Raw genomic sequence first — 16,167 nt, 5'->3', positions numbered from 1 at the left:
TAGTGGGTTACGCCTGGCTTCCTCTTCTGAAGGATGGACGTCTCTCCTCTCAGGAATACAGTATTTCGGTTTCTTGTACTTTGCCTGGTGGATATCTTCTCATTAAAGAACCAACATCCACCAAGGTGAGTACGGGTGGACATAAAAACAGGTTTACATTTTTGTTTTATCTTTCAAAATGTTGTTTTTCGCCGTGTGTTTGCAGAACGGCTCGGATGTGAAATGGGTAGATGGGGGTAAACCGATCTTCAAAGTGTCCACCGTGGTGCTTTCTACAGTTTACACTCAGGTACATAAGAGCAACAGAGACAATAAATAACTGTTGTCTACTGTCATCTTGTTCTCATTGGTTGATCTTTTCTTCAGGAATCCCATCTGAATGGCTTTTTCCAGCAGTGCCAAAAACGAGAGGCAGACCTCTCTCAACCTCCTACCTCAAAGTTTCTCGATTCCCTGAAGGTAAGTGTATACCAGAAGAGCTTTGCTATGGTGGCCGGGAAGTCAAAACTAAATGCAAAATCCTAAATCAAAATTGCAAATCTGAAAACGCAATATCAAATCTAAGAAAACTAAACAGCAAATCATAAAACACATCAACAATTCAGGAAACAAAACAAGTCAGCAAATACGACGAGAAAACCAGGTTTGACTGAATTGTTGTTGTGTCTATTTTGTTTTTTAGATTTTATATTGCGTTTTCAGATGTGTCTTTGTGATTTTAGATTTGCTTTAAGATTTGCGTTTAGCTGTTTTGGAATTTCCGGCCACCTTAATTTGTATATTATGTTTGCATACAGACATTTCAGAAAATGATCCTTAAATTCATGAAAAGGGCAATTCTTATATTACTTTATTATATATTACATGTTTTGCAAAACTGTATGTGTAATAACATCTCTATGTGACACCAGAACTTCACTTTTGTCCTCTCAGGGTCTTCTAAGTATGGACAGGATTCATGTCATCGTCCGCTTCCTTCCCGTTATCTTCAACCAACTCTTCAAAGTGATCACCCAAAATGATTCAGACGAGGTGACCACCATTACAACTAGGTACAGAAACCCATCGCTGAATCTTCTGAACAGTGTAAAGGTTGATTGGGTTTGATTTAACTGTTGCTATAACATAACACAAACACCTTTTATTTAGGGTCCTGGTCCACATTTTATCAAAGTGTCACGAGGAGAACCTGAACCACTATTTGCACTCCTACATAAAGGTGAGTCTGCCAAAAACTAACGATCACTTCATATTTCTACACTGATTGTGTGTTCCCACCAAACGCGAATGAAGCATTACACGCGAGTGTAAAAATCTGCCAATGGGGTAAGAAAAATAATCTTGAATTTGTGCTTAAAACAAGACTTGTTTTCTTAGGTCATTTTGATCATCAAGTAAGAAATGTCATTTTTTGCAGTGTAGTAGGGGCTCATGCACATGTTTATTTGTCTCTTGTTTATCCAGTTTGTGTTTAAGACCGAAGCGTGTGGCTTCAGAACGGTCCACGAGGAACTTGCGAAGGGAATGACCTCCGACCTCAAGAGCAACGAGCAGACAGTCATCCGAAACATCCTTAGGGTGAGAAGACCTGACCAGCTCCCCTCAGAATGAAGTGATAAACGTGTTGTAACAAGTCGTTGTACGTTAATTTTCTGCAGTTTTCTTGGTTTTTCATGGAGATCATGGCAAAGTCTATGGCTCAGCACCTGGTGGACTCAGAGAAGGTGAAGGTAAGCGTGAGGAGAATGTGAAGTCGAGCTACACATATTTGTCACTTTTAATCAAGCTGTAGTGTAATGATTTCTGTAAAACCATTGAAAATCCAATATTGAAGTCTAACAGTAATTCATCTCTTCTTTAAACTGGTGTAGTGGAGCCGGTCAGAATTCTTTCAGCATTTTTATGATTTATTTTAAGGAAATTTAGCAACATCCGGTGTTATTATAATATATGACGAAGTGAGTAAATCAGGCAAAGATGGACTATCAGAAGTGGTAGTTAGATTGATTTCTGTTTAAAGCCACATGACCAGAGGAGTTATATACGTGCAGCTTAAAGAGGTCATATGGCGCAAATGCATGTTTTTCTGTGTCTTTGGTGTGTTATTACCTACCAAAGCATGTATGAGACACGTAAAATTGCAAAAATGAAAGTGTGGGAACAAAAGATGCATTTTATCTGAAAGCAAATGCTCACCTAGACCTGAAACACCTTTGTAACCACAGCCCCACAAATCTACGTCAGTTGGTGGTCTGATTTGACTAAGACCGCCCAAATGTAAACGCAAGTAAAGTGGACGTACCTGTTAGTACAATTCAAGAGGAACCTGATGTCGCAAATATCGAAAGAGGCATCAAATTTCCGTCACAAGCTAGCAGTGTTCGACCAATCACTATGCACTGGTTAACTGGCCAATCGTAGCACACCTCACTTTCAGAGCGATGAGCTTTGTAAAAAATCTGTGCGTTCAGAGAGGCGGAGCAAAGAGGAGATACAAACATGCACAGTATGAGGAAAATACAGCGTTTTTGAACCTTAAATCGTGTATTAACACTGTATTACATCTAAACGATAATATTCGTTTAAGTCGTCTCATATGACCCCTTTAACACAGGCACAAGCAACATTGGCAACATTCCTGCTATTTAGTTCCACATGTAGCATCAGGGCAACATTAAAACCATGAATTGTTTTCGTAAAAGGAATAAAATGCAATATTCGTGCAGATTTTCATTGTCAAAGTCAGAAACCAATAAATATGATATGAACGTATGCTTGTCCAGCTCCCCCGGCCGCAGCGATTCCCCGGAGCCTTCCAGGGCCGCCTCGAGTCCCTGATCATGTCCATGTCCGACCATATCTTCTGGAAGAATAAAGACTTGGCCGAGGAGACACGTAGGGCTAATATGGCCATAGCGGCATTTGTGAAGGTGAGTAACGGCACTTAAGGAAACACAACATCATTACACAAAACATGTTTTTTTTACAACAACTGTCATGATAAGCAAAGATATACATTAACAGAGTGTCTATTTAATCTGAGTACAAAAGGCCCGCCTTGTTGGCAGAGACTGTTCGCAATAGCTCCGCCCACCAATATGTGATTTGAATATAGAAAGTTTAAGAATGACAGCGTGTCAAACAGGGACTCCCTAAGATGTGAAGTCTGAAAAGCGTTGTCACTGGAGACTGGTGTTCTAATCCACCTCTCGCTGAAAATTCTCTTTTACTTTTTTTGTAGTTTGTTATACATTTGTTGTAAACCAGTAAATGTAGAATGTTTGTGTTTGTTTGTGTATTATGTCATGTAATGTAAAGTAAACCTGTCCTCCGCAGCGGTGCTTCACATTTATGGACAGAGGTTTCACCTTTAAATTGATTAGCAACTACGTCAACATGATCACAGGCATCGACAACAAGGTACAGCATTGCTTATTTATATACTTGCATTTCCTTTTTTTGTAGCCGTAGCACTGAACTGTTCCCATTGTGTGAGGAATAAAGGTTTATTTTATCTAACAATACCGCTCTGTGTTTGAATGTTGGTTTTGAGGCTTGTTTTGTTTTCTAGATGCTGTGTGAGCTGAAGTTTGAGTTCATAAGGGAAGTTTGTAACTATGAGCATTACATTCCCCTTAGCCTACCCATCCCTTCTGCACGAATCACAGGTCAGAGAACAACAACAACTAACCTAATTTCATCATTTAATGTCTTAATTATTAGTCCTCATTATCATAGACTACATCCTGTGTAACATTCGTCTCATTTCTCTCCGTGTCAGATAAGGCAGAAGTGGAAACCAGAAGTTCGCAGGGTAACTATGGCTTTTAATGAAATGAGAATACTTTATATTTGTTACATAATGTATAATAAGATTTGTTTTAATGTAATAAGAGTTTCAAACTCTGAGAGGCAACAAACATGAGGAGAAAAATCCTAGATTTAACCGTTTAATGTTTAACACGCCGTGATGTGACCAACAGATTTCCAAACAGAGTCCTGACTGTGAACACAGGAAATCTGGCATATTCTCTTAAGTTTTATTATTATTTCACTCTATGTTTATCATAAACAAATCATTATCATTAAAAAATATTATTTATCGTTGAGAAATTGCTCAAGCAGCATCGTCTAAAGTATTTAAGGTGGCACAGCACTAGACGTCTTTTTTTTGCAACCTTCAAATATTGTTGTATTTATGTCTTCACAGTAATTAAAAAAGAATATTAATACTGTTTTGTGAAAAAATCACAAACGTTGTGACGTTATCGCCTGAAAGAGTCTATTGGCTCCACTAGCTCCAATGGACCTATTTTTTCGTTCCACTTTACAGCATCCGCAAATTCGGTCTCCTACCACAATCATCACTACCGTCACATATCCAGAAATTATTCGTAATTAATATTCGTCACCCGTTGTGTCATGTCTGTCAGTCCGAGGCGTTTCGATTGTTTTACATTATCTCAAGTGATGTTGAAGTAACAAGCAGTCACACTCCTGTAAAATGATGTGTTTTCAGTGGCCATTCCGGAGTACAGCTTGACGGAAGAGTTTTGCAGAAAGCATTTTCTCACCGGATTGTTGTTGAGAGAGCTGGGATTAGCACTTCAAGATGAACAAGACCTGAGACATCTCGCCCTAGCCTGCCTGAAGAACCTCATGGCCAAACACTCACTAGACTGCCGCTATGCTAAAAAGGTGACGAAACTCAAGCTGATCTCATGGGAAAACGTAACAATTTGACACGGGTTGTCGTGATAACATTTGCATTTGTGATTTGTATAAACTGTACAATTTTGTACCATATGATTTGTATGAAGGGTGTGGTAAAGGTTAGGATTAGGGGTTAGAGTTATAAACAGAAGAAGAACAATTAGTTCCAGGAAATGCCTGTGCTCATATTCTATTGCTGTTCTTCCAACCTTTTCAGGTATTTTAATGATAAATAATACGATTTTTAGTAATGATGATAGACCAGTGTTGCTTTTAAATACACGTTATAAACGACTCAATCTCGTAATGATTTTAAATCGAGCAGTACTTCCTACTGATCAAACAGCCGTAGTTCACAGAAGAGCTGCGCGTAAAACATCGAATCGATTTAGACATGTATAATCGCCCAGCCCTAGCGTACACACAGGTTTTGACGCATGAGCATTACAACATGTTGCAATATCTCTCCGGGCCTACAGGGGTCAGGTTTCCTTCTACTACCTTGAATAGATACTTCCAGGACACCTGGTGGTTTAACTAATTACTGCAAGAAATGGAATGCGCATCGGCGACTTGTGAGTAAAATTCCGGCGGTGTGTGTACTATTCTGATGACAAATTTTCGTCACACGCACTATATGCTGTCAAGGGAACTATACTACAGGCTTTAGGGTAACAGTAAGTTGTGAAGTACCGGTTCATGAATGCAATGCTCCTCCAAGTACATTTTAACAAATGGTCAATCGCACGATAGTTAAGACAAGGTAATATAAAGTCTAATGAAATAATTTGCGCTGTTTATGTTAGTCTATTTCCCCGTGTTTAACTGTATTGTGTGTGTGTGTCTACTTTATAGGAGAAACAGGCACGGATAGCCACTCTGTACCTCCCCCTTTATGGACTCATCCTTGACAACATGCCTCGGTTTTTCCTGAGAGCTCTGTTTCCAATGTGTCTGACCGCTAGTGACCAGGTTAAAAATCTTGAAGTTTAAAACAAATGTTCTTCTCTCTTTTTTTGACTCAAATGACATCAAGCTCTCCCTTGTACGGCTGTAGCAATTTGGTTTTTCTATTAATGCAATTTCCTATGCAGGGTTCCAAAGAAGATCTGTGTGTCGGAGGAGGTGTAGCAGGTCAGATATCCCACATTTTAAACCACAGCAACCTAATGGATGCGTCCTTCTCCAAAGAAGTGCTCAACTCCATTACAGGTAAGGGGAGTCATTGTCAGACTCCGTCTCTTGAACTGCCCCATCAGAGGAAAGAAATGTTAAATATGTGCAAACCGAGATATAAGGTTTCAGTCAAACAACGAAGATATGCTTTGATTAAAAAATAACACGATTGTACCGTACATTATGCAGATTCGAGTCACGAATTACTACATAAATGATTTTTAAAAGCTACAACTGTGAAGATTATCTGTGAATAGAAATGTATATATGGTTTCAAAGCAACAGCATGCAAGGTTTTATGGCCCAAATTTAACTTCTGGTACACAACTACAAAACAGTCCCTGCAGATTATTTCTGAAAACAAGCTAAATACATAACAAGGACATTAGCCAGGAGGTTAAAAGAATGTCTAGCCACTAGCCAGTTATATTTTGGGTTACCAGAAGAAAGTTTCACGACACGCCATTTAACAAAAATTAACATACAATAAAATTCAACATGTTTATTTTATACAATTATTGTAAAACAATCAAATGTTAATATAAATTAAGACGAATTGATTCAAATATAAATAGTTCTATTATTAGCCCCCAGCCAGACCCATAAACAAACACAGACCGGAAGTTAACTGCGGGGCTGGGCACGTACGTCCGATGAAACCGAGTTTATTAACTAAAAAAATCTGCCTGTTGTTAAGACAAAGCTCATGCACGGCTTCAGACCTGTCTTTGTGGAGCTGGATAGACATGATCACTGTGCACTGCAGGGTTCTTTAATTCTTTAAACATTAACTTTATTGTGTTTCACTGACAAATGAGGGGCATGCAGTTTTGTTGGTAAGAGATGGCAAGATTTCCTTTAAAAGTATTCCTTTTTAACTCTCACATTAACCTACTTCTCATCCCCAGCGTTTTCCTCATTGGCCGTATCAACAGCGAACAATGCAGACTCGAGAGGTTCACTCATCAGCATCGAGTCAAACCGTAGTAACAGTGACCAGAACAGTGAGAAGATTGACCCATGTGAAAAGGTAATAGACTTAACATTTTGAAACAAAAAAAAGCGGCCTACATCAAGCACTTATTTCAAAGCTAACCAATGTCAGAGACCTGACATTACCATAACATAACGTGATTGGTCGAGAGGGCTCAAGCTCGAAAAAATTTAATGCCGGCTGAAACGCCTGTTGGAGCATTATTTGTCTATATATGTAAGTTTACTTTTCACTTTCAAAAACGTTTGATTGCATTTCTAGCGAGAAATTAGCATTGTAGTTTTTAGATACGCGATTGGTTTTTGCAACGACACTCTCTGTTTGTAATTCAAATATAATTCTATGCTGTCAATGAAGCCTGTATCTCTAACGCCGCAAGCGTTTAAATAAATAAAGGGCCATTGTCAACTTTTCTTTTTCAAAAGAGAAGTCAAATGTGAACAGAGCCTTAGTTGTTTTGGGTGAACTATCCCTTTGATGCGCATTAGGAAGATGTGTAATTGAAACTGTGCTGATGTTGTATGCTTCTGAAGAGAATGATGGGAAATGTAGTCTTTCTGTTCAGACCCGTCACTGTTGTCGAGCATTAAATTGGTTTTGTGTTTACACGAAGAGAGATTGATACTGCGATATGTGTTTAGTTTGCCAGGCCTCAGTCCCTCATTGGGTTTGGTTCTCGCTTTGACAAACTGGACCAAGCGGAGACCAGAAGCCTACTTTTGTGTTTTCTGCACATCATGAAGACCATTTCAGAGGGTGAGACCTCACGAACTGTGATATCCCTTCTCATCTGTCTTATAATTGAGCAAGAGGAATAAAAACCGCAGCGTATCACTGTTTGTACTGTATCATTATGCTCTGTCTTGCTTTCTGGAACTATTTCCAAAGTCTTGGAAAATGTAAACTGACAAGCCAACAAACTTTAGATAAAAATGTAAGCTGGACCACCCTTTTGTTTTCATCAGCACTTATATGAACATTGCTCATTTATTTCAAGCATCTGTGTTGTCCTCTAACATTTGAGGATGGTTTGGTGTTTGTGTTGCAGAGGTGCTGGTTTCATACTGGCATCGGGCGATTGGTCAGGAAATCAGTGATTTCTTCAAGATTCTGGAGTAAGTTTCTGTTTTATGCACTAAAACAAAATTCACAGATGAGAGAAGGCCGAAAGCAGACCGCTGTAAACTGTACTGACATATTTCAGAGCAATTTAAACACCAAGAAATTAAAATTACTTTTTCAGTAAGTGCACATTACTTTTCTGTTTATTTAATATTTATATATATTTATACATGGCCCAATAAAGCAATGACAAGATACGGTGGGCTCGAATTGGTGGTTCAGGCAGTGGGAGGATTCATTACCACACAAGAATCCTGTCTCGTAAATCTGAACTCTGACCTAAATAACCCCACTGAAAATATTTACTATGTACTGGACACGGCTAAAGATTAGACCTTATGCAACTCTGAACGTGTTATACATGGTCTGTTTGAATACTCTATTCTGATTGGCTGGAAGGTGTGCAGCCTTTAAATCACGGGTAGCTCCAGTCGGTTATAACACTGTAAACATCAATAAAAGCTTTAATTTGACAAATAACCATGGTATTAGCAAAATAATCCACATTTTGCCCTGCATTACACACCGTTTCACGTTAGGTGGTTCTTCCCTGTTCAACAAAACAGCATATGCTGGTCTGTTATGTTTTGATGCTGGTTTGTGCTGGTTTAAACTGGTCATGTGCTGGTCCATAGCTGGTTTAAGGTGGTCAAACCAGCATCTAAAAATACCTAACCCAGCATATGCTGTTTTTTTCAACAGGGTTGGTCTCCACGTCATGCATTAAAACCCTTTAACGCACGGTTGCTGTGGATTATCCCTCTCATATTGCAAGGGTGTAGAAATGCAGCGGGTAACATACGTTGTAGGCAAAGCTAAAGCAACAGTTTTGTCTTCATTTCTCTTCTCAGACTGTGTCTCCAACACTTTCGGTTTCTTGGAAAGCGTCACATTGCCAGGTAAATCCGTTTGTTATATTATTCATAAGCTGGATGTGTGTTTCCTGTTTGTGTGGCACTAGGTTAAGTCATTTTGTCCTTTCTTGTTTACCTGTCCTGGTTGCCCATGTTTCTCATAACAGTGCTACGGTCTGAGCAGTCTGCTCAATATAAGAAACAAGAAAGGTTTACATTTTGTGCAAAGTGTGCGAAGTAATTTTACCAGACACTTGATATACTGCTTCCCTGAGTTGCGTAAAATGGATAATGTAAAATTGTTTTTAACGTATGATCTGTCCACCTGTCTGAGAGGCCATCCACACGGAGACACGTTTCATACGTGAAGATTTTGTATGATATCTGCGTTCTGCCACACGGATCCGGCATTTTTTTGCCAGAAACTGTATTTGTTGAAAACGGGATTCATCTGAAAACACCACCCTAACATTTTCGTGTGTACACACGATCCGTATATTTTCTAAAACGATGATGTCATCATGGCGCGCAAGCTCCAAATCTTGTGTATTTCTGTGTGGCAGAGTTACAGCGCCACATACTGATTCAGCGTGTTTACTACATCATTTTGAGTCAGTTTAGTGGTTTCACAGATAATTCTTGAGACGATGCTGTGAAAAGAAAAAATATATATATATTGCTAATATAAAATCTACTTATAGTTGACTGTGAATGTGTTCATGTTAGTGTGTGTGTTTATTGTGTCGTCTTGTCTCCTTTGAACTATTTCGGCGCTATTTTTAGTGTTCTTTTGCGCTATGAAATCTGTTCTTACCAGTAGTGTGCTGTATTATAGCCCACAAAGCTCTTCCTCTTTCATTCTCAGAGTCCTTTCTCATTTTCTGTTCATGGTCATGTTCATCTCGATCGCTGTCTTCCCACTTTCTTGTCTGCTTCCAGAACAAATGCACATTTTCATTTTAGGACCTTGATAGGGGGTCATTTAACGATGTCTGATAGCGCGCTCAAGAGCGACACATTACACTCTTAACAACTATTAAACAACATCACAGCACAACCTATGCTCCTCTTGCTCTTAAACTCTGGTTTAGTTTGGCTTTTGTTTCCTGACGGCTTTCACCTCTGATGTGTGAAAAAGATCAGTTCAGGATGAGAGTTGGCATTAACCCTGCTGTGATTGGCTCGTTGTGTATGCAGGAAGTTAGCAGCCGCTGTTAAGCTGGCTCAGGCCACGCAGAACAATGGCACCCTGAAGGCCACTAACACATCCTCCCAGTCTTCAGGGCTCCTACCTCAATGGTAAACACCTCACAGGTCTACATGGAGCTCCAGAAATCATGAAATATACATAAAGTTGTGCTCGAAAGGATAATAATTGGGGCCATTGTGTATTGGAAAAAACTCTTCCTGTATATATATATCATATAAAATAGCATAAGGAAGATTTATGTTCATAGTTTTTTTTTCCAAAAATTTTGCTATCCCACCATAGGACAAATTTGCATAATAGTCTCAACTACCCGAATGCTAACTGTGCATTATATGGATTTTAAACTAAATCTGGTTATAACCGTCTAACACACATGAACATACATTACATGCACACAGCATTTGTGTTTCCTTGTCTTTTCATAGTCCGTATGTAGATGTGCCTCTGTTACATCCATAGTGTGGGATTCATGTCGTATTGTGCCAGCCCCCCATTCACCTCTGATATCATATATCTGTCTACAAAGAAAATAAACAGACTTTTTGTAGAAACTTGCTAAATTAACAAAAAAATGTACACAGATGTTTAAAAATCGGTGAAGGAAATAAGCTCTTTACAAAAGACATAAATGATCCGTTATTCCCCAGGATGACGTCTGCTCAGGATGGGCACAGGCATGCCCGCTCTCAGACCATGCCCATCATCAGGTCAAAGAACGCCCTCACCAACCCTAAACTGCTGCATTTGATGGAAGCAGGTACAGACTTTGTCACTTCGACAGCATGAAAAAATAGCTCAGACATTTGACCTTTAATTAAAAAGAAATACCTTTTTAGTCAATAGAGAAGAAGATACTTGTTTGTGATATATGATCATTAAGATTTTTATATTTATTCTGTTATTCTTTGAAGCCTGAAAATTGTCTCCACAATGGTAACAAAATCTTAATTGGTTTTTTCAACGTAAATCATAAGCAGTATGACAATAAAAATCTGATCTAATCTAAAAAAAATGTAAATGATTAATTTATATGTAAGAGTGAGGTGTTTGCATTGGAAGAATTGGTAGAAATTAGGGCTGTCAAGCGATTAATCCTGATTAATCGCATTCAGAATATATATTTTTTTACGTAATATATGTCGGTGTACTATGTGTATTAATTTTGTATTTACGAACATATACACATAAATGCCTATATTTTTGGAAAATATAACAATAATCGTTTATTTAGAATTAAAATTATTGGTAATTATAAATACATTTTTAATTAATATTTCTAAATATATAGACAAGTATGTGTATGTTTTGTGTTTATAAATACAAAATGAATCACAGACATATATTATTTAAACACAAACTTTTATTCTGGATACGATTAATCGCGATTAATCATTTGACAGCCCTAGTAGAAATGTACATTACTTAAGTCTAACATTATTATAACATTGCAAAAACAGATCTTAATCATCTTGAATGCGTTGTCTGTTTGTGTGTGTGTGTGTGTGTGTGTGTGTGCCCGTGTTAGATGGAAATCCTCCTGAGGCAGAAAACTTCAGCCCTACAGACATTGAGGCTAACCTCTCTACTGAAGTAGCCCTAACCATTCTGGATGTACTAGGCCTGTTCGTACAACATCACAAGGTTAGTCTGGGAGTCCCATTATGACTAAAATTGATAGTTTCCCAAAAACAAACCTCTAGTGTCGTTTCGACACAACGCCTCATTCACTCCACATAGATTTGCCTAAGGATTCGGAGGAAATGTTCATTTGGTCCTAGCCCTTATAGTTGCAAAGCTATGATAACAAACACCTTGATAAAATGTGCTATATTGCAGTGCCACCTTGTGTTGGACAGAAAAGTGTAGTCTAAGGGGCGATTTTGCGTCTAAAACCGCTCAGAAAACCCGAGCGGTGCTACTTTTTCTCTTCAAATGACCCGCGGTGCGGTTTATGATCTCTGACCCCCAAGTACATAATGTGGGTTTGAGTTAGTGACTCCAAATTTGTAATGTTTGTTATGTAATGTTGACACGCAAGTATCTTGCCATGATATATTGTGATTCAAAATACTTTTCAATTTAATATTTGTGTGTAAAATAACTCAAAAATAAAAACAGAATCTCTTCTAAATATTAAAGACAACTTAACAATAGACACGGTCAAGTCTTTCATTTTATTGTAAAGCACACAAAATAGCACTTTTTCACACTAATGCTGAAAGATCCTTTGTACACGTTTAAGTGGGTTAAGCATGATACAATTAAGTTTAGCTCACTCAATAATTTGTGCTTTTTAAAATTGCAAATTTTTCATTTTAACTTCAATTCAAAAAACAAGAACACAATTGTATTAAGTAAAATATACTCCATTGATTTCATGAAATCCTCATTTTTACCGAAAATATGGTGAATGTTTGCCCAGAACTTGTCTGAGAATATTTATTCTGATTGTAAAAGTAGTAGTCAGTAGTGGTTTGATGATCTTGTTGTATATGAGTACTATTTGTCTACTTAATCTTCAAAATGACAGAATTTTTCTTTTTGCCCTCTAACAGAAACATCTGCAGCATGATGAAGGACAAAACGCTTTGATGAAAAAAGTTTTTGATACGTACCTGCAATTCCTCCAGATCAACCAGTCCACCACCACTCTCAAACACGTCTTCACTGCTCTGCGCCTGCTTATTCAGAAGGTATTATACGCTTTATCCTGTTGGAGGGTCTTTTTCTGTTCCACCTCTGCACCTCTGTGTACAAGCCATTGGCATCACTCAAATCATTATATGCTATGGCATTAAGATTTGTGCTCACGGAAAGAGTCAAACACTTCTTTAGAAAGGGGCGTTCCTCTACTTATGTTCAAAACTTATGACCTTTTTCAGCTGCCCCTCTGTTGGGATTTTTGGAAAAATATTTTTTTACTCACTTGATTTTTCCTTTAGTTCCCGTCAGCATTTTTCCAGGGTACAGCTGATCTGTGTGGCAGTCTGTGCTACGAGATATTGAAGTGCTGTAACCATCGGTCCAGCTCCACACAGACGGAGTCAGCTGCATTACTTTACTTCCTCATGAGAAGAAACTTTGAATTTACGAAGGGCAAGTCCATCGTCCGGTCGCATCTTCAGGTCAGTGTTTTATTTTTGTCTTAGCTTATATATGCATACATCCTGCCTTGTGTTAGCCAAACTGGTGGAAATATTGAAAACATATTAGTAGTCTGTAGTAAATGAACTTCCTTTTTTTATTTGATTTGTGGTTCACAATGTCAAAAGGCTAAATTAGATTTACCATTGTGCTTATTGTTGCTGTCCTTCCGACAAACTGCACTATTTAAGATAAAAAAATACTACGTTGTATAGGCACTTTTTAATTTTATCGGTTAGATATTTGCAAGTAAATAGCAAATTTATGATAATTACTTATGGCAAAAAAATCAGGAAATACGCAGATACAAGGTTTTAGAAGACTATATAATTCATTCATTATTTAAGTAATATAATTTTAAAAAATTGTGTGTTTTGAATATAAAGAATGGAAAGTGTATTAAGGCCGTCCACAGGAACACAGGGACTTTCAAAACCGCAGTTTTGTCTATGCAGTTTCGCCGTTCGTCCACAGACAAACGCAGTACTCGCTCATTGAAACCAAACTTTTTTGAAAACTCCTGCCTGGGTGAAAATGTTTATAAGATTTGGCGTGCCGCTATGTCCTTTGTTTGACGTCAGATTCCAGGCTTCTGATTGGCCAACACGGCTTAATGATTAGCGTTATATCGCCACCTGTTGGTTTGGCATGCTTTTGACAGCGCTTTATTGCGTGTTTTTGCGTAATTGTGTGGACGTGGGTTTTTTTTTAAACGAAAAACTCTGTTATCAAAAACACCAGTGTACGTGTGTACTAAGCCTAAGTAGCAAATAAATAGAGCTTGTTTTCAACATTCATTTATTTCTTCTCATGCAGGTGATTAAAGCAGTTAGTCAGCTAATCGCTGATGTGGGCATTGGTGGGTCACGCTTTCAGCAGTCTCTAGCCATCATCAACAACTTTGCCAATGGGGATGCTCCTCTTAAAGTAAGAGTTTACCAACAGAAAATGCAGTATGTACATGCCACCATGAGCCATGAGATGTTACGCTATATAAATAGTCGTCATTATCACTGAACGTGTTTTAAAATTGTTGTCATATTATATCCACCATGTTTGTTTGATTAAATCTCCCCTCGTAGGACATGTGCCATTTTATTTATAAATGTAGATTTGATATCAGTTAATATTAACAGAAATTAATCAATGTAAATATTTTATTTTGTTGTAATGCTAATGTTAGCTACCGTTGCCAAAAGTTAGTATACTTTTAACTTAACTTAATTAAGTATACTTAATTTAAGTTCAAGTATATTTTTAAGTACTGTACTGTATACCTTATGTAGTAAACTTTTGGCATAATGTTGGTAGAACTAGTTTAATACGTTTATAGCACATGTTTAGTATACGAGAGTACACTTTGAAGTAAGCTATGCTCCCAGTAAACTGGAGTAAGTTGTAAGTAGTTTTTATACTCTGTCTAAAATGAAAGTTTTCTACTGATAGTTTACTATTTCTCAGCAAACTACTAGTTTCAAATCAAAATTTCTCTTTATATGGCTTCATTCCAGAACACAGCATTCCCTGCTGAGGTAAAGGACCTGACCAAGAGGATCCGCACTGTGCTAATGGCCACATCTCAAATGAAGGAACACGAAAAGGACCCAGAAATGTTGGTGGACCTGCAGTACAGCCTTGCCAACTCCTACGCCAGCACACCTGAACTCAGACGAACCTGGCTAGAGAGCATGGCCAAAATTCACGTTAGAAACGGAGACTTGTCTGAGGTCAGAATGAGATCATTTGTAAAAAAATGTTTAACATTATTCAAGACTTGGTAAACTTTGGTCAATTGTTTGTTTGGATCAGTGGTTCTCAACTGGTGGGTCAAAACCTAAGAAAGCAATGCTGAATGTGCGAAAGGCTCCTACTTTTTATTTCACTGGAACTTTAATGAGAGTTATATAATTCTAGAGTGTTACCACTTTGAAATACTATAAAATAGTATTAAATATATATCTATAAGTGTGCATTTTGATTTAATATTATCCTTTCTTTTGTATATTTTAGGCAGCAATGTGCTACATCCACATCTCAGCCCTCATAGCAGAGTCTCTGAAGAGAAGAGGTGAGCTACCCCCTCGTGACCATGAAATTTACTGAAATGCCGGCTAACGTCAACGCTTGTCAGATTTTGTTTTCTGAAAAGTTAGCATGACTAAGCTTCCCTGGCACGCTGTCTGTCCAGAACCGCTCTGGTTGCTCCAGTGGTTTGGTTCTTCGTGGAACCTTGCATGTGCATGCTGGCAAGAAATTACGTGAAGTGCATGGCTGGTGTGCTTTCTTCTCAATTTAAAGCCAAACCTGTGTTGAACCTGATGCCACTTTGCAACCGCAGGTTACTGGAAGCCTGAGAAGGGTCGGATGTCCAGCGTGAGCAAAGAGGAAGCCTGTGTCATTAACTGTAGCCCCTTACTAACTCCCCAGGACGGAGAAAGTGAGTTCCCCTCTGCCTTCCCTCAGATGCTGTATTCTTTGCCCAGCCTTCTACATTTTCCTCACTTTTCTGAGCCGTTTTGGCAACTACTTTTAACTATTCCCAAGTGAAGGTGTAGTTCAGCAACGACACTATACAGTCAAAGCTAAAATTATTCAGACACCTTCAACATTTCTCACATTATCACAGTTTATTCGCTATATGGTCATACAATATTACTGACTAGAACTTTGAGTTAAATTGTGTTAGAAATTTTTTTATCTCTATAATGTTCAACGATTAAGTTGAATAGCTGTCAGCTGTACATAATTATATTCTACCATTTTAGGGCAACTTGCACCAATGCTTAAAGTCCCCGTGGACTGAAAGGTGCGATCGTTTTACTCGTATTTTGACACATTTCCGAGTGAAATGGAATTTCTAACGAGAAAAATAGTGGGCGTGGCTTTCGTCTGTCTCTGCGATTTGTTTGGATGTATAAAAACAGCCGTTGCATTTTGAAATGAAACTGGCAGCA

The 16,167-nt window shown here is 38.2% G+C and overlaps 1 protein-coding gene across 6 annotated transcripts in view; it reads left to right on the top strand.

Moving 5' to 3' along the window:
* The window catches only part of dock10 (dedicator of cytokinesis 10), a 77,576-nt gene that overhangs the window by 50,975 nt on the left and 10,434 nt on the right, over positions 1-16,167 (top strand). For 4 of the 6 annotated variants that reach the window (XM_056756177.1, XM_056756176.1, XM_056756174.1 and 1 more), the window contains exons 21-47: positions 4-125; positions 206-289; positions 367-459; positions 934-1,052; positions 1,150-1,219; positions 1,465-1,578; positions 1,659-1,730; positions 2,784-2,930; positions 3,337-3,420; positions 3,572-3,668; positions 3,782-3,814; positions 4,520-4,698; positions 5,569-5,685; positions 5,808-5,925; positions 6,798-6,919; positions 7,525-7,639; positions 7,932-7,998; positions 8,857-8,904; positions 10,057-10,158; positions 10,717-10,826; positions 11,595-11,710; positions 12,625-12,762; positions 13,012-13,194; positions 14,030-14,140; positions 14,725-14,940; positions 15,224-15,281; positions 15,552-15,650. In XM_056756177.1, coding sequence (XP_056612155.1) covers positions 4-125; positions 206-289; positions 367-459; positions 934-1,052; positions 1,150-1,219; positions 1,465-1,578; positions 1,659-1,730; positions 2,784-2,930; positions 3,337-3,420; positions 3,572-3,668; positions 3,782-3,814; positions 4,520-4,698; positions 5,569-5,685; positions 5,808-5,925; positions 6,798-6,919; positions 7,525-7,639; positions 7,932-7,998; positions 8,857-8,904; positions 10,057-10,158; positions 10,717-10,826; positions 11,595-11,710; positions 12,625-12,762; positions 13,012-13,194; positions 14,030-14,140; positions 14,725-14,940; positions 15,224-15,281; positions 15,552-15,650 — 2,934 coding nt within the window. The remainder of the gene's footprint in view (positions 1-3; positions 126-205; positions 290-366; positions 460-933; positions 1,053-1,149; positions 1,220-1,464; positions 1,579-1,658; positions 1,731-2,783; positions 2,931-3,336; positions 3,421-3,571; positions 3,669-3,781; positions 3,815-4,519; positions 4,699-5,568; positions 5,686-5,807; positions 5,926-6,797; positions 6,920-7,524; positions 7,640-7,931; positions 7,999-8,856; positions 8,905-10,056; positions 10,159-10,716; positions 10,827-11,594; positions 11,711-12,624; positions 12,763-13,011; positions 13,195-14,029; positions 14,141-14,724; positions 14,941-15,223; positions 15,282-15,551; positions 15,651-16,167) is intronic. The other 2 variants (XM_056756180.1, XM_056756179.1) reach the window with 2 other exon arrangements.

Source organism: Triplophysa dalaica, chromosome 9 (assembly GCF_015846415.1).
Source record: "Triplophysa dalaica isolate WHDGS20190420 chromosome 9, ASM1584641v1, whole genome shotgun sequence".
Taxonomy (NCBI): Eukaryota; Metazoa; Chordata; class Actinopteri; order Cypriniformes; family Nemacheilidae; genus Triplophysa; species Triplophysa dalaica.
The sequence above is the reverse complement of the archived record's forward strand: the minus strand, read 5'-3'. Positions and strand labels throughout refer to the sequence as shown.